Source organism: Cyanistes caeruleus, chromosome 1 (genome assembly GCF_971803275.1).
Source record: "Cyanistes caeruleus chromosome 1, bCyaCae1.hap1.1, whole genome shotgun sequence".
NCBI classification, from domain to species: domain Eukaryota; kingdom Metazoa; phylum Chordata; class Aves; order Passeriformes; family Paridae; genus Cyanistes; species Cyanistes caeruleus.
Window position 1 is genome coordinate 1,851,971 of NC_141701.1, and position 24,996 is coordinate 1,876,966.

At 50.6% G+C, this 24,996-nt stretch overlaps 8 protein-coding genes across 20 annotated transcripts in view; 4 read left to right on the plus strand and 4 right to left on the minus strand.

Annotated features, from left to right (window-relative positions):
• Nucleotides 1–24,996, plus strand: part of LOC111942080 (feather beta keratin-like) — a 32,977-nt gene that overhangs the window by 2,577 nt on the left and 5,404 nt on the right. For 5 of the 13 annotated variants that reach the window (XR_015282923.1, XR_015282935.1, XR_015282913.1 and 2 more), the window contains exon 3: nt 3,186–3,417. The exons of 1 other annotated variant lie outside the window; for it this stretch is intronic. The gene's annotated coding sequence lies outside the window, so the exon portion shown is untranslated. 7 more of the 13 variants (XR_002870413.2, XR_015282921.1, XR_015282927.1 and 4 more) reach the window with 7 other exon arrangements.
• Nucleotides 4,268–4,650, minus strand: LOC111942082 (feather keratin B-4-like). Its single transcript, XM_023945278.2, has one exon. It carries the CDS (start codon nt 4,616–4,618, stop codon nt 4,268–4,270), a length of 351 nt encoding a protein of 116 aa, XP_023801046.2. The 5' UTR covers nt 4,619–4,650.
• On the minus strand, nt 7,606–8,089 carry LOC111942083 (feather beta keratin-like). Its single transcript, XM_086876309.1, has one exon. The coding sequence runs from the start codon at nt 8,051–8,053 to the stop codon at nt 7,718–7,720; it is 336 nt and encodes a 111-aa protein (XP_086732435.1). The 5' UTR covers nt 8,054–8,089; the 3' UTR covers nt 7,606–7,717.
• Nucleotides 10,451–11,280, plus strand: LOC111942081 (feather keratin 2-like). The gene has a single exon (XM_023945277.2). It carries the CDS (start codon nt 10,465–10,467, stop codon nt 10,822–10,824), a length of 360 nt encoding a protein of 119 aa, XP_023801045.2. The 5' UTR covers nt 10,451–10,464; the 3' UTR covers nt 10,825–11,280.
• LOC147655241 (feather beta keratin-like) lies at nt 11,738–16,687 on the plus strand. Its single transcript, XM_086876298.1, has 2 exons — nt 11,738–13,339; nt 16,139–16,687. The coding sequence occupies exon 2, from the start codon at nt 16,158–16,160 to the stop codon at nt 16,500–16,502; it is 345 nt and encodes a 114-aa protein (XP_086732424.1). The 5' UTR covers nt 11,738–13,339; nt 16,139–16,157; the 3' UTR covers nt 16,503–16,687.
• LOC147655242 (feather keratin B-4-like) lies at nt 13,359–14,068 on the minus strand. The gene has a single exon (XM_086876321.1). It carries the CDS (start codon nt 14,053–14,055, stop codon nt 13,720–13,722), a length of 336 nt encoding a protein of 111 aa, XP_086732447.1. The 5' UTR covers nt 14,056–14,068; the 3' UTR covers nt 13,359–13,719.
• LOC111942091 (feather beta keratin-like) lies at nt 19,545–20,436 on the plus strand. The gene has a single exon (XM_086876227.1). It carries the CDS (start codon nt 19,611–19,613, stop codon nt 19,971–19,973), a length of 363 nt encoding a protein of 120 aa, XP_086732353.1. The 5' UTR covers nt 19,545–19,610; the 3' UTR covers nt 19,974–20,436.
• LOC111942064 (feather keratin B-4-like) lies at nt 22,281–23,608 on the minus strand. Its single transcript, XM_023945251.2, has one exon. It carries the CDS (start codon nt 23,590–23,592, stop codon nt 23,239–23,241), a length of 354 nt encoding a protein of 117 aa, XP_023801019.2. The 5' UTR covers nt 23,593–23,608; the 3' UTR covers nt 22,281–23,238.

The following is a 24,996-nucleotide window of genomic DNA, read 5'->3' on the forward strand; positions in this document are numbered from 1 at the left end:
ACAACTCAAGCCCGTGAATTTCTGCTCTCTCCATCACCATGGAAACGCGAGACTGTTGTCTTTTAATATTTTAAAGTTATATAAAGGCTTGGAACAAATCTGAAAACCCCCAACGATGGAACAAGAGGAGGAGAGGAAAAAATAAATCCACTTTTCCATCAAGGAAACAATGGAAATGGGTGATCTTGAAGATCTCTCCCAACCCAAACCATTCCATGATTCTTGTTTGCTGCACATGCTGGGAATAAAATCCAATCCCATTTATTCCACTGCGTCTCCACAGCCCAAATCTTTGAGTGCTGGTGTTTTAATCCCATCGTTTAACACGTTGTTCCCTCTCCGTTCCCCCCGGCTTGTTGCAAATCCAACCTTAAGGAGTGAAGTTGGAGAACAAGACTCGTTCAGGACCGGAGAGCATTTTGTTGGGATGATTTTTTTCTGTGTCGGTGAATTTGATTTCCCAGCTCTCCCGATATTCCCAAAACTCTGGATAGTTTGTAAATTCATATAAAATCTTAATTCCTGTTTGCTTGGCTTCTCCGAAAGGTGTCCGTGTCCAGCTGGGAAATTGGGAAGTGTTGTTGTCCCACCTGGGAGCGGGAGCCACAGGAATTCAGCCACCAGTCACAAAGTCCTCTTGAGTAACACCGGATTTTGGGTGTGGAAAATATAATTTCAGTCCTGGAGAGGCTGTACGTGAGTCCTCTCCTGGTTCTTGAGCAATCTTCCCAGGAATAACAAAACCTGGGAGGGAGGAGAGGAAGGCACGGAGCGTCCTGGTGTGCGCAGGCCAAAGGAGGCCCAGGAAGAAACCCGGATAATTCCCTTTAAAGAGTTTCCCTGTTGAGATGAGGGTTGTGCTCCTAAATCCTTACGGAATGGTTTGGGTTGGGAAGGGACCCTAAAGTGCACCCGATTCCATCCCCGATTATCCCAATCCCTTTGTTTGGGTAGTTTTTCTCCAGACAGGTGAATTCCGTGGCCGTGGGATTTGGTTTAGGCAGAGCTTCACTCCAGAGGCTTTTGCAGGGTGGAGGGAGTTGGAATCCCTTCCCGGGGTTGGATGCAGCCTCCAGGAGTAAAGGGATGCTGACAGTGGGATCCTGGAGGGAAGGGATGTGGCCGATGGATTTTCTTCCTTTGTTTCCCGTGAAAAGTTTGATTTGCTTGAAATCGTTGGAAAAGGGCCTGGAGTGAGAGGACAAGGGGAATGGTTGAAACTGACAGAGGGAATTTGGGATATTGGGAAGGGATTCCTCCCTGTGAGGGTGGTGAGGGGTTGGAATGGAATTCCCAGAGAATCTGTGCCTGCCCCCGAATCCCTGGAAATGTCCAAGACCAGGTTGGATCAACCTGGGACAGTGACATGTTGGATTTAATGATCTGGATGGTCACTTCTCACCCAAACCATTCCACAATTCCTTAACCTCGGTGCTCTGAATTGCTCCAAACTTTCCATCCAGGTGGGGACAGGTAGGGCAGGAGGTGACACCACCCCAAATTGGTGTTCCAAGGACCCTGTGGATGGTGAATAGTGACGTGGAATTGGTGCAGAACTGAGGGGTCTGTGGCACCCAGCGGATTTGCTTTGGAAAATTGCAGAATTTTTTCTTGCTATCAACACATTTAGCAGCATTTTGCTTTTGTATCCTTGTCCCTCCCTGCTTTCTCACGAATTATGTTTCATCTTTCTTTGCCATTTCCCCCCCTTTTTTGGCAAAATTGAGTCTTTTCCCTTACTCCCTCTATTTTTGTGGGCTCATTGCTCAATCTTAAAAATTCCCTTAGGTGGAGTTTTTTAACCAGGTGCTTTCTCATCTATTTTTTGGCAGCCTTTCTCCCCCAGAAGGCCTTTGCTGGGTGTTTTGGTTTTGGCATTTATTCCCATTTATTCTGGTGGGGCTTTATGGATTTACTTAAAGCAGGAGGTTTTGGGGTTCTTTTTTATCTTCAGGAGGTTATTTTTCCTTCCCCATCTGCTTGTGGGGGTCTGTTGATGGATTTATCGATTTCAGCTGGTCCTGAGGGAGGGGGGTTGTTGTTGTTGTTGTTGTTGTTGTTGTTAATAATAATAATAATAATAATAATAATAATAATAATAATAATAATAATAAAATTAAAAGCCCTGATTCCACAGGACCTGGAAAAGATGAGCAGCACTTTCACCTCCACACCAAAATGTCGTGAAATTAATTGTTTAAGTTGAATACAGTGCTGTCAAAGGCGCTAAGAAAAACTGGTTTAATATAAATTACATTACATTATATTACATGACATTACATTATATATTATATTATATTATATTATATTACTCAGAAGTTTGATGGGAAAGTCCACTCTACTAATTAAAATAATAACCTAGAATAATTATGGTTGGGAAAGACCTCCAAGATCGTCAGCTCACTGTGTGGATGAAGCATAAAAGGGAACATCAAATCAGAATTAATCTAAAATTATTTATGTGGATAATGAAGGTTTAAGGAAGCTTAGTGGAATTTTATCACGTGGTTATCATTGGCTTATTGTTGTTTTATCATTGGCTTATTGTTCTTGTCCATGAGGTGGTTCATTAGGATTGTCCATGATTAGAAGAGGCACTGAGCCGTAGGTTCCACATGGCAAAATTAGTTCTGCGTTTACTGTAAGGAATTTAAATCTTGAGATCAGCCACAAATTCCATAGGGGCATAGAATTGTGGAATTGCTGAGGTTGGAAAAGCCCTCTGAGACTGAGTCCATCTCTCCCCAGCAGTGCCAAAGCCACTCTTGACCATGTCCCCAAGTGCCACATCCACACGGATGTTGATCCCTCTTAGGGATGGGGACACCACCGCTGCCCCATGCCAGGGCTGGACAACCCTTCTCGGGAAGGAGTTTTTCCTAATATCCAACTAAATATCCCCTGGCACAACTTGACACCATTTCTTTTTGTCCCTTGTCCCTTGGGAACAGAACCCAACCCCCACCTGTCTCCACCCTCCTGCCAGGAGGTCCCCTGGAGCCTCCTTTTGTCCAGGCTGAGCCCCCTCAGCTCCACTCTTTCTAGGCTCTCAAGATGATTCCATCTCCTCATCCGTAATTTTTCCAGTCTATGGTCACCAATCACTGAAGTTTCCGAAACAAATATTTCCAATACCACGGGAAGTTGTTTTCAAACAAACCCACCCTGGCCTTGTTCACTTCCAGGGATGGAAGGAAGGCACGGGGTGGTTTCTGCAGTAATTTCTTTGCCTTGGCCTCAGCGCAGGACACTGGAGATGCCTCGGACGGTGATGGTCCCTGTGGAAAAGACACCAGAGCCCCTTTGGTCAGTGCCTTACAGGTTATGGAATGGGGGCAGCAAAGTCAGTGCTGAACCCATGGAAAGGAAAATCACATTTTTCCCACTTCCCTTCTTTCCTCTTACTTTCTCCGCTGCCTCCAGAATTCCTTTCTGTTTCTCCTTATGCACCGGGAGTGGTGTTGGGGAAGAAGGTTGGTCAAGACTGTTCTGACAGCAGCAGATTTCATCCAAGCCCCATGTGGATGAGCACAACCATACCCAACCCTTGATTTGTGCCATGTTTTGGAAAAGAGAAAATTACACCAGTTGTTTTTTGGGTGGAAATATTTCCCTGAATAAGTCTTGGCACCTTGGAGGGTCACGTCTCTGCTGGGATGAGTGGCTTGGCCAGACTGGAAAGAGGTTGAACACCAAACCCAAGGCCTGCTGGCACTTTTGGACAATTGACATCTGGATTCATGCCATGAGAGGTTGGAGCAGTCTTGGGAGAAGAAAGAAAAAGGAGTCACCTGAGGCTATGATGCAGGAAAACTTTATTGAAGCCAAAAATAAATTAAAAATAAAAAAAAAAAAAGCAGGAGAATTAAATAAAATGGAGCTGGCCTGAGGTGCAACAGGACAACCATAAGCACAGATCCTTTGCTTGCAGTCGGTCTGGCCAGAGCATCAAGGCCTTCCTGCCCCACAGTGGGAGCAGCTCAGAAGAGGTTACCCAAAGGTCCCTGGATTGAGAGAAGGGGTTTGCAGCAGAGGGAGCCAAAGGGGCGAGGCAGAGCAGGGAGTGGGAGAAGAGCAGGAGGCAGATGGGCCATGTTTCCAGGGCAGCCTAGGCTGGCCTCTTGGCTACTGCCTTGCTTGGTGCCCTGAGAGCAGGAGCTGGAAGCTCTGAGTCCATCTGAGAGCCTTGGACCAGAGAGGTGTCCTCAATGCCTGAGATGTGTTCCAGGGAGCTGGTGGTTGGTGTCAGGGTTGCTGCTGAGGGCCCTTAGCAGTTGTAGCCACCCCTTCTGCCATAGCAGCCCAGGCCTCCCAGCCCATAGCCACAGCCCAGCCCGTAGCCAAATCCACGGCCATAGCCAAAGCCACCAAAGCCACCAAATCCACCCGAGATGGGCTGTCCCTGCACACTGAGTTCAGTGCCCACAGCAGCCGAGGAGGTGGATCCAACGGCGGTGTTCTGGGGGAAGGAGGTCATGATGGGTCCTGGCAGGGTGACCAGCACAGGAGAAGGCTGGATAACGACATGGGAATCCTGGCATTGCAGGGCACAGGGCTCGTTGCAGCTGTTGGCCAGCGGGGTGGGTCCGCAGGGACGGCAGATGTTGTTGCAGGCCATGGGTGTGGTGCAGAGGGTCCCTGGAAAAGTGGAGGCTGAGGCAGGGCAGGGGTGAGGGGTGCAAAGGGTGGTGATGCAGGGGGGTGAGGGAGTGTGGAGGCTGTTGTGGGGTTGTGGGGAGATATGAGGGCTGCTGAGGCTGGGGCCAAGCGGGCTGGAATGGAGAGGCCAGGGATGCAGGAGCAGGAGGGTCAGGGGTTTGAGGCTCACCTGGTTGTCAGCAGGAGCAGGAGGAGAAGGCGTGAGGAGAAGTGTGTGAGAGAGAGAGGCTCTGGGCTGGCTTTTATGCTGGTCCTGGAGGGGCGGGACAGCCTTGTCCCATGGCCTTGGGGCAGATTTAGACAGCAGCTCTTTTGTGACTGGTGAGTCATGAGGTGGGGAGTGTTGTCCCTCCCACAATTTTGTAGTTTCGTGTCCCTGCTCTTGATGCTGTGTCCATTTGACCTTGGTGGCAACGTTAATAATTTCGTGTTTGGGAGGACGTGATTGTTCAATGTGTTTCAGGGAGGACTGAATAAACAACCAGAGCCCTGGAGATCTGCAATGTCATCAGTGAGGTCATTTTGTGGCACTTGTCTGCTGTGGTTTGTGGGTGCCTTGTGAAGACTGGGCTCCTCTTCTGTGCCACTGGATGTCCATCAGTCATTGGGTTGCACCCAGGAATGCTGAGGGAGCTGCTGATGTCCTGGGGAGGTCACTCTGCAACAGCTTGGCAAGGTCCCAGTGCTTGAGATTTCTTTGTGATGGATGAACAAGAGCTCTTGGCCTTCTGTCTTGAATGGGATTGAAACAGGATCTGGAAAATGAGAGCGTGGTCAGGCTGAACTCGTTCCAATGTTTTGCTCCATTTGTATTTCTCAAATTTACGTGACAACATTCTCTGTCATTTGAAGTGTATTCCTTGACCTGGTTATGAAATCCAGTAAACAAGCAACAAACCAGCGCCTGATCTCTTTTTGCCAGGGCTGTGACCTCAATTCCCTTATTCCGCATTCAAAACACAAGCTTTCATAACTTATTTTCTATAAATGTTAGTATTGTGTTCCTCTGAGCAAAACCTAATAATTACTAACGGACAGTCTGTGTGATCCTCTTCCCTCTTCTCTCATGCTTCTGACGTGTCTTTTTAAATTCTGTGATTCCACGTCCTTCTTTTGAGGCCACAACCTTGGTGGCAGCTTTTAATTCTTTTAATTCTTTTAATTCTTCTAATTCTTTTAATTCTTTTAATACCGACCAAATTCTGCTCTTGATGGGTCATGTCAGGGCAGGTTGAAGATGTGACCAAAACTTTGGACAGCTGGGGTGTCATCATTTAGGTCATCCCATGGCCCTCGTGTGCTGTGGTTTGTGGGCGTGTTGTGAAGAGCTGCTCCCAGTCTCAGCGCTGTTCAGGCTGGTCTGAGCTTTCCAGCTGTTCCAAGTATCGGGTGTTGCCCCTTCGATCGCATTCCCTCCTTCACATTTCCCCAATATGGCAAATTCTGACATTAAACCTTGTTTTTCGTGTTGATCATCCTCTTTGGGTTTCTTGGTACCCCTCTTAATTATAAGGTTTTGATATCCAGGGCATTTTAGGTCCTGACTTGGGCTGAGGTGTGAGGTCAGTTCTCTGGGCAATATCTGATTGTCAGAATGAGGATTTGGAGGTGGCACAGTGTTCTTGGAGATGAGCTTTGCATGATTCTTGACAACCGGACAAGTCTGAGTTGTGTCAGTGCCCAGTGTGGTGGCCTGAGCAAGGTCTGAAGGTCCAGAGGCTTGTGGTCAGTGCCCCAAAGTCCAGATGGCAGCAAGTCCCCAGTGCTGTAGCCCAGGAGTTGGATCCTTTTGGCTAACACCGAATACCTGAGTGATCCTGGACATCTGCTGGAGCTCAGCAATAACAGCTCTAAACCCTGTTTTGTGTCAGGGGAGTCATCCCAGATGAGATAAAATGTCTGAGTTTCAGTTGGAACAGTTGTTTTCTTCTCTGAAAAAGCCTTTGTGGTTGTGGTGGAGAAGAAATGTAGCAGGAGTTGTCCCTGTACCATTGTGAGAACAGGGACCTCAAGTGTCCAGGGTAGGATCTGGAAAAGTGTTATGACCAAGTGAGGAGAGGTGACTCTTGCCATCTGTTTAGCACTGGCAAGGTCACCTGTGAGGGGTTGTGTACAGCCCTGGCCACTCTTGTGTGAAAATGAAGTTAATTTAGTGAATCAAGACCATTTCAGGGCCAGCAATATTCTAAAGGAGCATCTTTCCCAGAGGAGAGGCTGTGAGAGCTGGGACTCCCAGGGGACAAGGCTGGACAGGGCGGTGTCATCAGTGTCTGCAAATCCCTGATGGCAGAGAATAAATTCGAGGCAGCCTGGCTGCTCTCAGCAATGCACACATGGAGGATGAGAAGCCTTGGGCACAAGGGAAAACAGCTGGAATTCTGTGGGAAAAGAAAGCTAGAATTTTCCAGTGTGTTGGACACAGGGGACGAGACGGTTGAGACTGCTGGGAGTGCAAAACATGAACTGTCCATGGTGCTGGAAACTCTGCTCTTGATGATTCTGCTTGAGCAGAAGGGAATGAAGCACTTGCATTCGAGTTCCTGCCCAAGTGGAAGATTTTATGACTGTTTGTTCAGAAGGCTTGAGAGTCTTGGGAAGAGACTTTATCAAGTGTGTGCTGGCCAAGAGAGACTTCAACAGAGCCATGAGCAGGAGAGCGTAAATGTGTCAAAACCTTTGGTATAGCAGGTGTTTGGCTTGTAAAATATTTTGGAAGATTCCCCCCTTCTCTGTTTCCTGTACAGGTCTTGTTTGTTACTGTTGGTGACACATTTCCTAGAGAAAAGTGTTGTGCCCTTTTTCCTTTCACCAACGTTGAGCCCGGGCACTGTGTGAGGTGAGGATATGCCACCACTGGAATTCAAAAGGGAAGAGGAGGCATTTCAGGCTTTAATAAAGAAAAACTTTATTGAGGCAAAAGAGTGAAGAGACGGAAGAATGAAACAGAGGGGATCCAGTGTGAGGCGCAAGATGGGCGAAGATCAGCCCAGGTGCTTGACTTGCAGGAGCTGTTGTCAGAGCCCCAACCTGGTGGTGTCAGGGGTGGTGCTGAGGACCCTTAGCAGATGTAGCCACCCCTTCTGCCATAGCAGCCCAGGCCTCCCAGCCCGTAGCCAAATCCACGGCCATAGCCAAGGCCATAGCCAAAGCCACCAAATCCACCAGAGATGGGCTGTCCCTGCACACTGAGTTCAGTGCCCACGGCAGCCGAGGAGGTGGATCCAACGGCGGTGTTCTGGGGGAAGGAGGTCATGATGGGTCCTGGCAGGGTGACCAGCACAGGGGAAGGGTCAATGATAACACGGGAATCCTGGCATTGCAGGGCACAGGGCTCGTTGCAGCTGTTGGCCAGCGGGGTGGGTCCACAGGGACGGCAGATGTTGTTACAGGCCATGGGTGTGGTGTGGAGGGTCCCTGGAAGAGAAGGGAGTGAGACAGGATGGGGTTGTGGGGGTTCAAGAGGTGGTGATGCAGGAGGGTGAGGGAGTGTGGAGGCTGTTGTGGGGTTGTGGGGAAGTGTGAGGGCTTCTGAGGCTGGGGCCAAGCGGGCTGGAAGAGGACCCAGGGATGCAGGAGCAGGAGGGTCAGGGGTTTGAGGCTCACCTGGTTGTCAGCAGGAGCAGGAGGAGAAGGCGTGAGGAGAAGTGTGTGAGGGAGAGAGGCTCTGGGCCGGCTTTTATGCTGGTCCTGGAGGGGCGGGACAGCCGTGGGGCATTTTTTAGGCAGCAGCTCTTTGCTGGCCCAGCCTGATGAGTCCTGAGGTGGAGAGTGTTTTCCTTCCTGATGTTCTGCAGTTTCATGTTCTTCCCTTGAGGCAGTGTCCATCTGACCTTGGCGGCACCTCTTAATTGCCAGAATTAGAGACCAGTGTGTGGTTGTTGATGGTGTGTGTCAGGCCACATAGAAGATTCAGCCAAAGCTGAGGAGAACTCAGCCAAAGCTGAGGTGTCAGCCAAGGTCATTCTATGACATACTGAGAATGTGTCGCATTTGCATTTTTGCCTCCTGCTTGAAAGAACTCCCAGCTCTCTCATCTTCTCCCCGTTTTAAGGACAGTCCAGACCAAAACCCTGTGGGCCCTGTCATTCAAGTCCTCCTCAGGCCACCACGCTGGACACCTGGACTTGCCTGGGTTGTTGAGGATCATGCAGTACTCACCTCCAAAAACCCTGGGCAACTTCCAAATCCTCTTTCTGACAATCAGACATTGCCCAGAGAAGTGATCTCGCTCCTTGACACTCAGCCGAAGTAAAGATCCAAAAGACCACATCCAAATCTTTACAGACAAGAGGAACACCAAGACACTCTCTGAGCATGACCAATGGTAAAGGAGATATCTCCAGTCTGGCTTTGACAGCTGGTAAAATTGCATGGAGAGAGGGAATGGGGTGGAAGGGGCAACACTGGATACTTGGAACAGCTGCAAAGCCCAGACCAGCTGGTCAGGGCTGAGAGAGGCTGGGGGCAACTCTTCACAAAACACCACAAAGTGAAAAAATGCCAAGACAGTGCCACAGGGTGGCTTTATTAATGACACCTCAGTTCTCCAAAGCTTAGGTCAAGTCTTCATCCTGCATGCACAACACCAGAATTTGGTCTCTAAAATGCACACTTAAAGGCTGCCACCAAGGGGAGATGGACACAGGCTTAAGAGAAAGATGTGAATTCCACAAAGAAATTCCAGAATAATGTCAGAAAAGGAAAGAGGAGGTTGTTGACCAACCATTAGTAATTAATGCTTATTTGCTAAGAAGAACATAATACTAAGACTTGAAGGATATAAGTTACAAAACCTTATGGCTTGAATGCGGAATAGATGACTTGATGTCACAGACCAGCCTGAGAAAGAAGGGATGGGCCCTGTTTGTTGTTTATTTCTTAGAATTCTGAATGAGGACAATAAATACATTCTAAATGACAGATTAGGTTGTCACGTAAATTTAGGAGATCCACATGGACCATAACACTGTAACAAGTTCAGCCTGAACAGCCTCGTGTTTCCCAGATCCTCTCCCTTGATCCCACTCAGGACAGAAGGCCAAGAGCTCTCTTTCATACATCAGGAAACACTCGCAGGAACCGGGATCTTACCAAGTTATTACAGAGTGACCTCCCCAGGACATCAGCAGCTCCCTCAGCATTCCTGGGTGCAGCACAACGGGTGATGGACTTCCAGTAATGCTGAAGAGGGGCCCAGACTCCACAAGGCACCCACAAACCACAGCACAAGAGTGCCACAAAATGACCTCACTGATGACATTGCAAATCTCCAGGGCTCTGGTTTCATATTCAGCCTGCCCTGAAACACATTGAACAATCAAATCCTCCCAAATACCAACTCATGAAAGCTGCCACCAAGGTCAGCTGGACGTGGCCTCAAGAGCTGGACATGGAATTGCAGAATTGCATGAAGGAGAACACTCCCCGCCTCATGACTCACCAGGCTGGGCTAAGCAAAAGCTGCTGCCTAAAAATGCCCCAAGGCCATGGGACAAGGCTGTCCCGCCCCTCCAGGACCAGCATAAAAGCTCTGAGAGCCTCTCTCTCACACACACTTGTCCTCACGCACTTCTCCTCCTGCTCCTGCTAACAACCAGGTGAGTCTCAAACCCCTGAACCTCCTGCTCCTGCATCCCTGGCCCCTTTTCCAGCCCGCTTGGCCCCAGCCTCATCAGCCCTCACACCTCCTCACAGCCCCACAACAGTCTCCACACTCCCTCACCCTCCTGCATCACCACCCTTTGCACCCCCACACACCCATCCTGCCTCACTCCCCTCTCTTCCAGGGACCCTCCACACCACACCATGGCCTGCAACAACATCTGCCGTCCCTGTGGACCCACCCCGCTGGCCAACAGCTGCAACGAGCCCTGTGCCCTGCAATGCCAGGATTCCCGTGTCGTTATCCAGCCTTCTCCTGTGCTGGTCACCCTGCCAGGACCCATCATGACCTCCTTCCCCCAGAACACCGCCGTTGGATCCACCTCCTCGGCTGCTGTGGGCACTGAACTCAGTGTGCAGGGACAGCCCATCTCTGGTGGATTTGGTGGCTTTGGTGGATTTGGTGGCTTTGGCTATGGCCGTGGATTTGGCTACGGGCTGGGCTGTGGCTATGGGCTGGGAGGCCTGGGCTGCTACGGCAGAAGGGGTGGCTACATCTGCTAAGGGCTCTCAGCAGCAACCCTGACACCAACCACCAGTTCCCTGGAACACATCTCAGGCATTGAGGACACCTCTCTGGTCCAAGGCTCTCAGATGGACTCAGCGCTTCCAGCTTCTGCTCTCAGGGCACCAAGCAAGGCAGCAGACAGGGGTCCAGCCCAGGCTGCCTGCAATCATGGCCCATGTGCCTCCTGCTCTTCTCCCACTCCCTGTTCTGCATGGCTCCTTTAGTTCTGTCCAGCTCCCTCTGGACAAACACGTTCTCCTGAGCCGGAGACCTTCGGGCAGCTCTGCTGGGATGCTCCCATTGCAGGGCAGGAAGTTCTTGATGCTCTGGCCAAAGCTTCTCAAAGGATGGGCCTTGGCTGATGGTCACCCTGATCATAACCCAGAACAAGTCCCTTCCACTGTTCCTGAGTTTTCACTCTTCTACCTCAATAAAGTTTTCTTGCATCACAACCTCATATGACTCCTCATTTTTTTCTCCCAAGCTTCTTCCAGTCTCACTCAGCTGTAAGCCAGGGTTGTAGAGGCCAGTTGGGGTGGGTGAAAAAGCATACCAAGACCACTCTTAGGTGTTATTTCTGCAGTACCTCTACTCACTGCCACACTTTGCTCTTCCAGTGCATTATTGCACAAGCCCTTCAGCTATTGAAACACAAAGCTGGATACACTAATGCAGGTCTGTCCTTGCCTCTGGAACAAACCCCTCCTGGGTGGTGTGTTTAATTTTTCTGGACATATGTTGGTTGCTGCTGCCTGTCATCATCCTCCAGGACTATCTCCAGCTCTGGTTGGGCAGATCCGTGTCTTCCTTGTTTTCAGGTCCTAGAGCTGAACACGCATCCCCAGTCTCACCAGGGTGGAGCAGAGGAGAAGGATCCCCCCTCACCTGCTGCCCACACTGTGGAGATAAGCCCAGGACACAGGGCGTTTCTGTTTGGTGTGTTAACATGGCAGGGCATGTCCAACACTTCATTCATCACCACCCCATCCTCCTCGGGCTCAATCCCCTCATCACCCAGGCTTTATCCTGCATGTTTGGGATTGCTGCAATCCAGGTGCAGCAGATTCTGCTTCTCTGATCTGCTCTGATGATATTGGAGAACTCTGTTAATCTCTGGGTTACTGGGAGTAAGGAAGACAAGACTGTCAGAGGATATCCAGAGCATGGCCTCAAGGATGGAGGCTGAAGGTTTGGGACAGCCATTGTCCATGACATTGGGGCATTTTTCAGGCTAGCTGCTCTTGCCTGGCACAGCCTGGTGAGTCATGAGGTTGGGAACATTTTGCTTCCCACAGCTCTGCAATTCCATATCCTGCTCTTCAGGCTGTTCCCATTTTACCTTGGCAGCAGCTTTGATGAGTTGGTATTCATTCCAACATTGGTGGACGAGGAAAGAAGTGCCAGTATCCTGTACCTGGTCTTCTTCAGGTCCTTTGTTCCTGTACCAGACATCATCCTTGTCTCTGACCTGGAGAGATGTGGATATTGGTTGGACTATTTGGTGGATAAGGAATGGATGGAATGGTCTCACTCCAAGAGTTGTGGTCAATGGCTCCATGTCCCTGTGTGGAGAGCGGGGATGAGTGGTGGTCATTCGAGACTCATGTTGGGATTATTAAAATTTTGCAGCATGGTCAGAAATCTGGATACTGGGATTTGGTGGGATGATCAGGAAAACCAGGGATCATTCCAAGCTGAATAGTGTGGTTGGTTGTCTGGAGGGAAGGGATGGCACTCAGAGGGGCTGGAACAGGTTGGGGATGTTGGATATTGTCAATCTCATGAAGCTGATGAAGGCCAAGTGCAAGGTCCTGCATCTGGTTTAGAACAATGGCAAACACGGCTGTAGATTGGATGATAAGTGGATTGAGAGCAGCCCAGAGGAGAAAGATCTGGAGTGTTGGTATATGAAGAAGTAGACATGCCCCACCACATGAATGAGCTGACCAGAAAAACCCTGTGTCCTGGGGGCATGCCCAAGGCATGGGCAGAAAGTGATGGGAGGGATTCTGCCCCTCTGCTCTGGTCAGGGTAGACTGGAGTTGTGTGTTCAATTCTGGGACCTGAAAATAAGTGAGACACAAAGAAGCTCAAGTGCATCTGTAAATGGGCCTGGAAGATTATGAGGGTCTGGAGCAACTGAAGCTCAGCCAAAATGAAGACACTGCCCATGAGTTGCTTGTGCCAGAATCAAGGATAGACCTGCATTATTGTATCCAGACCTGTGATTAAACAACAGAAGTTCTTCTCTGTGATGCAAACAAAGTGTTCCAGTGTTTCCTAGGGAGTAGTGGAAATCCAGAAGCAATTCCTAGAGATGTGTTGGTGCAATTTGCACGCTCCACAAATGGCTTGAGAACACATGGATTTGTGCCAAGTGTGGTTGGCAAACCTTTGTCAGAAAGAAGTTGAAGGAGACATCTCAGGCTACAAGGCAGAAGAATTTTATTGAGGCAAAAGAACAGTGAGAGGTCACGAGCAGCCACCAAAGGGAGCTGGCCTGAGGTGCAGGTAGGACTACCATCAGCCAAGGTCCTTTGATTGCAGTAGGTTTTTCCAGAGCACCAAGAACTTCCTACCCCAGAGTGAGAGCAGCTCACTGGAGTGCCCAATGGTCCCTGACCTGGGAGAACGGGTTTGCAGCAGAGGCAACTGGACAGAGCTAAAGGGGCCATGCACAGCAGGGAGTGGGAGAAGAGCAGGAGGCAGATGGGCCATGATTGCAGGTAGCCTGGGCTGGTCACTCCCCTGCTGCCTTACTTGGTGCCCTGAGAGCAGAAGCTGGAAGTGATGAGTCCGTCTGAGAGCCTTGGACCAGAGAGGCATCCTCAATGCCTGAGATGTGTTCCAGGGAGCTGGTGGTTGGTATCAGGGGTTGCTGCTGTGGACCCTTAGCAGTTGTAGCCACCCCTTCTGCCATAGCAGCCCAGGCCTCCCAGCCCGTAGCCAAACCCACGGCCATAGCCAAGGCCATAGCCAAATCCACCAAATCCACCAGAGATGGGCTGTCCCTGCACACTGAGTTCAGTGCCCACAGCAGCCGAGGAGATGGATCCAACGGCGGTGTTCTGGGGGAAGGAGGTCATGATGGGTCCTGGCATGGTGACCAGCACAGGGGAAGGGTTGATGACAACGTGGGAATCCTGGCATTGCAGGGCACAGGGCTCGTTGCAGCTGTTGGCCAGCGGGGTGGGTCCACAGGGACGGCAGGAGTCGTAGCAGGCCATGGGTGTGGTGTGGAGGATTCCTGGAAGAGAGGGGAGTAGGGCTGGGCAGGGGTGTCAGGGCATGAGGGGTGGTGATGCAGGAGGGTGAGGGAGTATGGAGGCTTTTGTGGGGCTGTGGAGAGGCGTGAGAGCTGCTGAGGCTGGGGCCGAGTGTGCTGGCAGGGAGAGGCCAGGGGTGCAGGAGCAGGAGGTTCAGGGGTTTGAGGCTCACCTGGTTGTCAGCAGGAGGAGAAGGAGTGAGGAGGAGTGTGTGAGGGAGAGAGGCTCTGGGCTGGCTTTTATGTTGGTCCTGGAGGGGCGGGACAGCCTTGTCCCATGGCCTTGGGGCATTTTTTAGTCAGCATCTCTTTGCTGGCCCAACCTTGTTAGTCATGAGGTGGGGAGTGTTTTCTTTCCAGCGACTCTTCAACTCCATGTCCTTCACTTGAGGCTGTTTCCATTTGACCTTGGCGGTGGCTTTTAATTGCAAGACTTAGTGACCATTATCTTGTTGGCGATAGCACGCGTCAGGACACGTGGAAGATTCAAAAAAAGCTTTGGAGAACTCGGAATTCATCACTGATGTCATTCTATGGCATATTGACAGTATGTTCCTTGTGCATCCTTACCTCCTGCCTGAAAGAACTCACAGCTCTCTCAGATTCTTGTTTTAAAGATTCTCCAGTCCTGACAGTGTCATGGTCTCCCTGCACTGCTCTTGGTGAACTATATCCATCTTGTTCCACTGTGGAGTCACACGTGGCGGGTGAAAGGATGGGCACGACCCTCAACCCATTTTCATTTCTTTTCCTAATCCTGTCCTCGTAACTGCTGGAGTTTTTTATAGCAAAAGGCATATGGCAAAAGGTTGGATTAATCAATGGATGAGGAATTGTTCTCCTCAGATGTCTTGTTCTCCTTATCCTTCACCATTTTTCCTTTTCATGGGTCAGGCAGAACCCAGCACTGTGACCCCACAGTGTGATGTTGCTGGGCATGGAGTAGCAAAATTCCAAAAATATGCGCCCCCAGCATGACAGGGGATTGAAGAGGAGCTCACTGACTCTCCTCTAGTAATAACTAGTTTTTGCAAACAGAAACACAAAACTAAGATTGTAGGATAAAATTATGAAACCTGATGGCTTGAATGCAGAATGCGTAAATTGATATCACAGACCAGCCACAGCAATAAATGGGTTGGACCAGGTTTGTTCTTTGTTATTAGATTTCTGAATTTGGTGTAGAAATATACTTTAAAAGACAGTTTATACTGTTGTATGAATTTGAGAAATCCAAACTAACCAGAACAGTGGAACAAGTTGAGCCTGAACAGCCTCACATTTCCCAGATCCTCACTCTTCATCCCATTCAAGACACAAGGCCATGAGCTCTCGTTAACCCAAGTACTAAGACCTTGCCAAGTTATTGCAGAGTGACCTCCGCAGGACATCAGCTGCCCCCTCAGCATTCCTGGGTGACACAATGACTGATGGACACGCAGTGGCACAGAAGAGGAGCCCAGTCATCACAAGACACCGGCAAACCGCAGCCCAGGAGAGCCACAAAATGATCTCGCTGATGACATCGTAGTTCCCCAGTGCTCTGGTTATTTATTCACTCCTCCCTGACACACACAATCAAAATCCTCCCAAATACCAACTCATGAAAGCTGCCGCCAAGATCAGATGGACACGGCCTCAAGGGCAGGACATGGAAATGAAGAACATCAGAAAAGAAAACAATTCCTGGCTGATGACTTCATGCGAGCGTGGGCTAGGAAAGAGCTGCTGATCAATGCCCTAAGGCAATAGGACAAAGCTGTCCCCACCCATCCAGGACCAGCATAAAAGCTAGCCCACAACCTCTCTCCCTCACACACTCCTCCACACGCCTTCTCCTCCTGCTGCTGCTAACAACCAGGTGAGCCTCACTCCCCTGACCCTCCTGCTCCTGCACCCCTGGGTCCTCTCTTCCAGCACGCTCGGCCCCAGCCTCAGCAGCCTTCATATCTCCCCACAGCCCCACAACAGCCTCCACACTCCCTCACCCTCCTGCACCCTTTGCACCCCGCGCACTTTCCAAGCCTCATCCTTCTCTCTTCCAGGACCCTCCACACCACACCCATGGCCTGCAACAGCCTCTGCCGTCCCTGTGGACCCACCCCGCTGGCCAACAGCTGCAACGAGCCCTGTGCCCTGCAATGCCAGGATTCCCACGTTGTCATCAACCCTTCTCCTGTGCTGGTCACCATGCCAGGACCCATCATGACCTCCTTCCCCCAGAACACCGCCGTTGGATCCACCTCCTCGGCTGCCGTGGGCACTGAACTCAGTGTGCAGGGACAGCCCATCTCTGGTGGATTTGGTGGATTTGGTGGCTTTGGCTATGGCCTTGGCTATGGCCGTGGATTTGGCTACGGGCTGGGAGGCCTGGGCTGCTATGGCAGAAGGGGTGGCTACATCTGCTGAGGGCCCTCGGCACCACCTCTGACACCAACCACCAGCTCAGCGCTCTGACAACAGCTCCTACAAGCAAAGCACTTCAGCTGATCTTTGTCCTCCTTGCACCTCACAAAAAGGTGGAGATTATTTATCTCCACTTTTATATCCTGGAGTTTCATTCTTGTGCCTCAATAAAGTTTTCCTGCATCAAACCTTGCATGCCTCCTTGTCTTTTTTGCTCAAATGATCTAGCACTCTCTCCCAGCACATTCTGCAGCTCAAAAGTCGTTCAGGGTAGCTGGAACAGGGCAGCAACACTTCTCCTTACACATATCTCAAAAGAACAAATAACGAGTTTGGCACGGGACACACAGGAGGGGACACCTCGCAAAACCTGTCACACACCCTGCCAACTGCTACACCAAAGTCCTCAACTGACTGTTCAACTGTTGTTGAACAACAGTTCTCTCCTTAGCACAGAAATGGAAAAGTCATTCCATGCCAGTGTACACTTGTCAAAATCTCTTCCTGGCCAGGACTCTAGAAGCCTTCCAGCAAAGAGAGAAACAACATCAAGCAGCTGGGCAGGAGCTCTGCAGTGCAAGTGCTTCATCTGCCCTGCACAAGCAAGACCAACAGGAGAACATTTCCAGCACCATGGACAGTTCAGATATCGCTCTCCCCGGATCGTGACTCCACCACCTCTTCCACTCTGTGGCCCCCCCTCACAATGAAAGAGTCTTCTTTATTTGCCCATCGAGTTCCATCTCTTTTCATTTCTGCTCTTGCCCTCTTGCCCTGCACGTGTGCACTGCTGAGAGCAGCCAGGCTCCTTCATCTTCATTCCCCACCATCAGGACTTTGCTCACACTGATGTCACACCCCTGTCCCTCCTTGCCCCCTGGGAGTCCCAGCTCTCTCAGCCTCTCCTCTAGGAATCATTCTTCAGGCCCATTTGTATCTGGCTGACCCTGAGCTGCTCTCACCTGGGAGTCCAGAACTGCCCACAACCCCTCACATGGGACCTCAGCAGTGCTGAGCAAACACCAACAGTCACCTCCCACTACCTCATCCCAACACTTCTCCAGATCCTGCCCTGGATCCTTGGCATCCCTTTTCCCACAAGGGTACAGGGACACCTCCTGCTTCATTTCTTCTCACCCACAATCACAAAGGCTTTTTGGAAAAGAATTGTCCAAACTGACACCCACATATTCCTTCCTACCTGGCATGACTTCCTTGTTCCTCTCAAGAAACAGCCCGTGGCAGATGCCCTTGCTGTGCTCCAGCAAATGTCCAGGACCACTCGGGTTTTCCGTGTTGGCAGAAGGATCCAAGTCCTGGGCTACAGCACTGGGGATTTGCTGCCACGTGGATTTTGGGACACTGACCACAAGCCTCTGGGTCCCGTTTTTCAGACCCTTCTCAGGCCACCACACTGGGCACTGGTGTCAAAGAAGAGATTTGCCTGGTTGTCAAGGATCGGGTAGTGCTCGCCTCCAACAACCCATGTCAACCTCCAAATCCTCTTTCTGACAAGCACAAGTGTCCTCACCCCTTTGTACTCAGACCCAGTAAGGAACCCAAAGGCCCCAGATATCAAAACCCTAAAGGCAAGAGGGGTTCCAAGATGCTCACAGAGCACAGCCAACAGGAAAGGTCAGGTCTAGTGTCAGGCTTACCCAAGTGGGATCATGGTGGGAAGGCTTGGAATGTGGGGGAAGGGGCAACAGCTCTACACGCCCTCAGATCCCAGAGCATCCTGTCAGGGCTGAGAGGGAATGAGGCTCCTTTTCAGAACACCCCCACAAACCACAGCACACGGGTGACCTTGCAGGTGATGACCACACCTCCCTGAAGTTTTGGTTGTTTTTTCAGCCCTCCCTGACACTCACCTTCAGGTTAAACCCTCCCAAATGCCACTAACCCTCGCATACCAATAACTCACACTTGAAATTGCCTTCAAGGTCAGAAGGACAAGGCCTCAAGAAGAGGACATGGAATTGTGGAATTCCATAAAGTCACACCCGCATCATGACAGAGAGGGAAAGGGGAGCATGCTGACCTTCAGGTAGCAATTACTGGGTTTTGCTTACAGGAACACAATATTACAATTCACAGGATATAAATCATTATGAAACCTGATGGTTTAAATGCGGAATAAGGGAATTGATGCCACAAACCAGCCTGGGAACAAAGGGATCGGGCCCCATTTGTTGTTTGTTGTTGGATTTCTGAATGAGGTCATGGAACACACTTACATGTAAGAGTATGTTGAAATTAAAATTTGAGAAATCAAAATGGACCATAAAAATGGAACAGCTGAACAGCTTCTTATTTACCAGATCTTGTGATCCAATGCAAGACACAAGTCCAAGAGCTCTCTTTCATCCATCAGGAAGAGCTCCCAGGCACTGGGATCTTTCCAAGCAGTTCCAGGGTGACCTCCCCAGGACATCAGCAGCTCCCTCAGCATTCCTGGGTGACACAAAATGAGTGACAGACTTGCAGTGGCACAGAACAGAGTCCCGGTCTTCACAAGGCACTGACAAACCACAGCACACAAGTGCCACAAAATGACCTCACTGATAACATTGCAAATCTCCAGGGCTCATTCCTCCCTGACACACATCTGACAATGAAATTCTCCCAAATACCAACCCATGAAAATTACAACCAAAATCAGATGGACACGGACTCAAGAGCAGGACATGGAACTACAGAACATCAGGAAGGAAAACACTCCCCACCTCATGACCTCATGCCAGGCTGGGGCAGCAAAGAGCTGCTGCCTGTGAAATGCCCCAAGGCTGCAGGACAAGGCTGTCCCGCCCCTCCAGGACCAGCATAAAAGCCAGCCTAGAGCCTCTCTCCCTCACACACTTCTCCTCACGCCTTCTACTCCAGCTTCTGCTGACAACCAGGTGAGCCTCAAACCTCTGACCCTCCTGCTCCTGCCCTCTTGGACCCTCTCTGCCAGCATGCTCAGCCCCAGCCTCAGCAGCCCTCACACCTCTCCACAGCCCCACAACAGCCTCCACATTCCCTCACTCCCCTGCATCTCTGCCTCTCATACTGCCACATCCCTGCCCTGCCTCACCCCCCTCTCTTCCAGGGACCCTCCACACCACACCCATGGCCTGCTATGACTCCTGCCGTCCCTGCGGACCCACCCCGCTGGCCAACAGCTGCAACGAGCCCTGTGCCCTGCAATGCCAGGATTCCCGTGTCATCATCAACCCTTCCCCTGTGCTGGTCACCCTGCCAGGACCCATCATGACCTCCTTCCCCCAGAACACCGCCGTTGGATCCACCTCCTCGGCTGCCGTGGGCACTGAACTCAGTGTGCAGGGACAGCCCATCTCTGGTGGATTTGGTGGATTTGGTGGATTTGGCTACGGCCTTGGCTATGGCCGTGGATTTGGCTACGGGCTGGGCTGTGGTTACGGGCTGGGAGGCCTGGGCTGCTATGGCAGAAGGGGTGGCTACATCTGCTAAAGGCCCTCAGCAGCAACCCTGACATCAACCACCAGCTCCCTGGAACACATCTCAGGCATTGAAGATGCCTCTCTGGGTTATGGGTCTCGTAGAGGCTCAGCACTTCCAGCTTCTGCTCTCAGGGCACCAAGCAAGGCAGTAGCCAAGGGTCAAGCCCAGGCTGCCTGCAATCATGGCCCATCTGCCTCCTGCTCTTCTCCCACTCCCTGCTCTGTGAGGCCTCTTTGGCTCTGTCCAGCTCCCTCTGTTGCAAGCCCCTTCTCTGAATCCAGGGACCCTTGGACACGTTAGCTGGGCTGCTCCCACTGTGGGGCAGAAGGCTTTGATGCTCTAGCCAAACCTCCAAGCAAAGCTACTCTGCTGATGGTCACCCTGCTCTCAACCCAGACCAGCTCCCTTCCTCTTGTTTCTCCTGAGTTTTCACTCTTCTACCTCAATAAAGTTTTCTTGCATCACAACTTCACATGGTTATTTCTTTCTTGTCTCGGGACTTTTCCAGTTTTACTCAGCGCTAAGGCAAGCTTGTGTGGGCAACTGATGGTGTTGAAACAGTGCAGCAAGGCCTGTCTTAGGAAATATGGCTTCAGTTCCACTACTCCCAGCACAGTTTAGCCTTCCATTGCATCACACAAGCCCTTCACTTGCTTGAAATCAGGCCTGGATACACTAGTGAAGGTTTTTGCCTGTTCTAACAGAAGGCCCTCATGGTCTCTGTGTTCACTTTTGTCTCCAGCCCCTCATCATTTCCAAGGCTCTTCTCCAGGTCTGCTTGAGCAGGTCCTTATCTTACTTCTCATGAATAGCCCAGCCTGGCAGGTCATCAGCTGGGGATTCCTTGTCTTCCCCACATCCACAGTGTCATGTCCTGCTCTTGGGTCGTGTCCATCCAACCTTGGCAGAAGCTTTTACGTGCGAGTTTTAGAGAAAATATTCTGGTATTTATGGCTCATGAAAGGGTGGGCTGAAGATGTGACCAAAGCTTGGAGAAGTGGGGTGTAATCACTGAGGTTGATTTTGGGAATCAAGACTTGACAACTGAAATTGCAGAGATATGTTTTATTGCCAGCTGGGACACATGGGGGGGATACCTCCTCCAAACCATGAGTACCTGGTCAAGACAGGTTCTAGGTATAAATACACATTGATCCCACAAGCCCACGCATCCCTGCCTATCTGTTCTCCACCTTTTCTCGCTTGGCATTATAATTAGCTGACATGCCTCCTGGTTTCTAGAGCCACAGGTTCACGCTTTGCTGGGTTTTCACAATACCTAGGTCTTGCTTTACTAAGTTTTCATAATATATTTTATCTTAATGCTTTTTCCTAGCGACTAAGTTCCTATGCAGTTTGTCACAAACTGTTTCTGCTGTGTGTTCTATTTCTCTTCTGCCTGCTTAAGCATATTAAAAACTTCTAAAATTCCGAATTTTCAAAACCATATATGTTTCTCATTTCAAGGTCATGCTGTGGTACTTCTGTGCTGTGGTTTGTGGGTGTGTGGGGAAGAGTTGCCCCCACACTCTGTCACTCCTGTCAGGCTGTTCTGCATTTTGCAGCTGGGCCAAGTAGGAGGTGTTGTACCTTTAGTTGACATTCCCTCCCTCCATGCTTTTCTCCCAGCTGGCAATGGCTAACACTGGACCACCTTTTTCCTGTTGGTTGTGCTTTGTGTGTGTCTTGATGCCCCTCTTGCTTCTACAGGTTCTTTTGGGTTGTTTCTTGGGCTAAAGACTGAGGCCGTTTCCCTGGGCAATGTCTGGTTGTCAGAAAGAGGATTGGGTGATTGCACTGGGTTGTTGGAGGAGAGCACTACCCGATCCTTGACAACCAGGCAAATCTCTTCTTTGACACCAGTGCCCAGTGTGGTGGCCTGAGAAGGGTCTGAAAAACGGGACCCAGAGGCTTGTGGTCAGTGTCCCAAAGTCCACGTGGCAGCAAATCCCCAGTGCTGTAGCCCAGGACTTGGATCCTTCTGCCAACACGGAAAACCTGAATGGTCCTGGACATTTGCTGAAGCACAGCAAGGGCATCTGCCACGGGCTGTTTCTTGAGAGGAACAAGGAAGTCATGCCAGGTAGGAAGGAATATGTGGGTGTCAGTTTGGACAATTCTTTTCCAAAAAGCCTTTGTGATTGTGGGTGAGAAGAAATGGAGCAGGAGGTGTCCCTGTACCCTTGTGGGAAAAGGGATGCCAAGTTTCCAGGGCAGGATCTGGAGAAGTGTTGGGATGAGGTAGTGGGAGGTGACTGTTGGTGTTTGCTCAGCACTTCTGAGGTTCCATGAGAGGGGTTGTGGGCAGTTCTGGACTCCCAGGTGAGACCAGCTCAGGGCCAGCCAGATACAAATGGGCCTGAAGGATGATTCCTAGAGGAGAGGCTGAGAGAGCTGGGACTCCCAGGGGGCAAGGAGGGACAGGGGTGTGTCATCAGTGTGAGCAAAGTCCTGATGGTGGGGAATGAAGATGAAGGAGCCTGGCTGCTCTCAGCAGTGCACACGTGCAGGGCAAGAGGGCAAGAGCAGAAATGAAAAGAGATGGAACTCGATGGGCAAATAAAGAAGACTCTTTCATTGTGAGGGGGGGCCACAGAGTGGAAGAGGTGGTGGAGTCACGATCTGGGGAGAGCGATATCTGAACTGTCCATGGTGCTGGAAATGTTCTCCTGTTGGTCTTGCTTGTGCAGGGCAGATGAAGCACTTGCACTGCAGAGCTCCTGCCCAGCTGCTTGATGTTGTTTCTCTCTTTGCTGGAAGGCTTCTAGAGTCCTGGCCAGGAAGAGATTTTGACAAGTGTGCACTGGCATGGAATGACTTTTCCATTTCCGTGCTAAGAAGAGAACTGTTGTTCAACAACAGTTGAACAGTCAGTTGAGGACTTTGGTGTAGCAGTTGGCAGGGTGTGTGACAGGTTTTGCGAGGTGTCCCCTCCTGTGTTTCCCGTGCCAAACTCGTTATTTGTTCTTTTGAGATATATGTAAGGAGAAGTGTTGCTACCCTGTTCCAGGTACCCTGAACGACTTTTGAGCTGTAGAATGTGCTGGGAGAGAATGCCAGATCATTTGAGCAAAAAAGATAAGGAGGCATGCAAGGTTTGATGCAGGAAAACTTTATTGGTTGGAAAGAATGAAACTCCAGGAGATAAAAGTGGAAATAAATTAACTGTTGTGAGGTGCAAGGAGGACAAAGATCAGCTGAAGTGCTTTGCTTGTAGGAGCTGTTGCCAGAGCCCTGAGCTGGTGGTTGGTGTCAGAGGTGGTGCCGAGGGCCCTCAGCAGATATAGCCACCCCTTCTGCCATAGCAGCCCAGGCCTCCCAGCCCGTAGCCACAGCCCAGCCCATAGCCAAATCCACGGCCATAGCCAAGGCCGTAGCCAAAGCCACCAAATCCACCAGAGATGGGCTGTCCCTGCACACTGAGTTCAGTGCCCACGGCAGCCGAGGAGGTGGATCCAACGGCGGTGTTCTGGGGGAAGGAGGTCATGATGGGTCCTGGCATGGTGACCAGCACAGGAGAAGGGTTGATGACAACGTGGGAATCCTGGCATTGCAGGGCACAGGGCTCGTTGCAGCTGTTGGCCAGCGGGGTGGGTCCGCAGGGACGGCAGAGGCTGTTGCAGGCCATGGGTGTGGTGTGGAGGGTCCCTGGAAGAGAGGTGAGTGAGGCAGGGAAGGTGTGAGAGGTGCAAAGTGTGCAGGAGGGTGAGGGAGTGTGGAGGCTGTTGTGGGGCAGTCTGGAGGCATGAGGGTTGCTGAGGCTGGGACCAAACGTGGTGGCAGAGAGGGGTCAGGGGTGCAGGAGCAGGAGGGTCAGGGATTTGAGGCTCACCTGGTTGTCAGCAGGAGCAGGAGGAGAAGGCGTGAGGAGAAGTGTGTGAGGGAGAGAGGTTGTGGGCTAGCTTTTATGCTGGTCCTGGATGGGTGGGGCAGCCTTGTCCCATGGCCTTGCGGCGTTTTTTAGGCAGCATCCCTTTGTTGGCCCAGCCTGGTGAGTCATGAAGTGGGCAGGGTTTTTATTTGTATAGTTCTGCAATTCCATGTCTTTCCCTTGGTGCCGTGTTCATCTGACCTTGGCAGCAGCTTCACAGTGAGAGCTGGTATTTGGGAGGATGTGATTGTTCAGTATGTGTTGGGGGGCTGAGTAAACAACCAGAGCCGTGGAGATTTGCGATGTCATCAGTGAGGTCATTTTGTGGCACTCCTGTGCTTTGTTTTGGGGGTGCCTTGTGAAGACTGGGACTCTGTTCTGTGCCACTGCAAATCTGTCACTCATTTTGTGTCACCCAGGAATGCTGAGTGATCTGCTGGTGTTCTAGGGAGGTCACTCTGGAAGAACTTGACAATTTGTTGCTGGAGTGTTTCCTGATGGATGAAAGAGAGCTCTTGGACTTGTGTCTTGAATGGGATCAAGGCAGAGGATCCGGCAAAGTAGAGACTGTTCATGCTGAACTTGTTTTATTTTTCAGGTCCATTTGGATTTCTGCAATCTACACAACCGCATACACTGTCATTTAAAATGTATTCCTTGACCTCATTCATGAATCTTCTAAACAAACAGCAAGCCCTTATTTGCCCAGGCTGGTTTGTGACGTCAGTTTTCTTATTTGGCATTCAAGCCACAAGTTTCATAACTTATAACCTCTAAGTTTTAATATTTTGTTCCTGTTTGCAAAAGGTAATTGTTACAAATATATGATCAGTGAGCTCATGCTCCCTCATATGTCATGGTACTAGTGTTCCTTTGTGGGATTCTGCTCTTCCAAGCCATTTCCTTGAGGTCTTGTCCATCTGACTTTGATGGCTGATATTTAAATCCAAGTATTAGAGGTAAATGCAGGTGTTGATGGCCTTGTCAGGGCAAGCTGAATACGTGACCGAAGCTTTGGAGAGGTTGGGTGTCACCAGTGAGGTCAATCCGGGGCACTCATGTTCTCTGGTTTGCGGGTACATTGTGAAGATGGACCTCAAACCATCACGGCTCCATCAGGCTGGTCTCGGCTTTGTAGGAGCTCTGCTTGTAAGGGTCTTC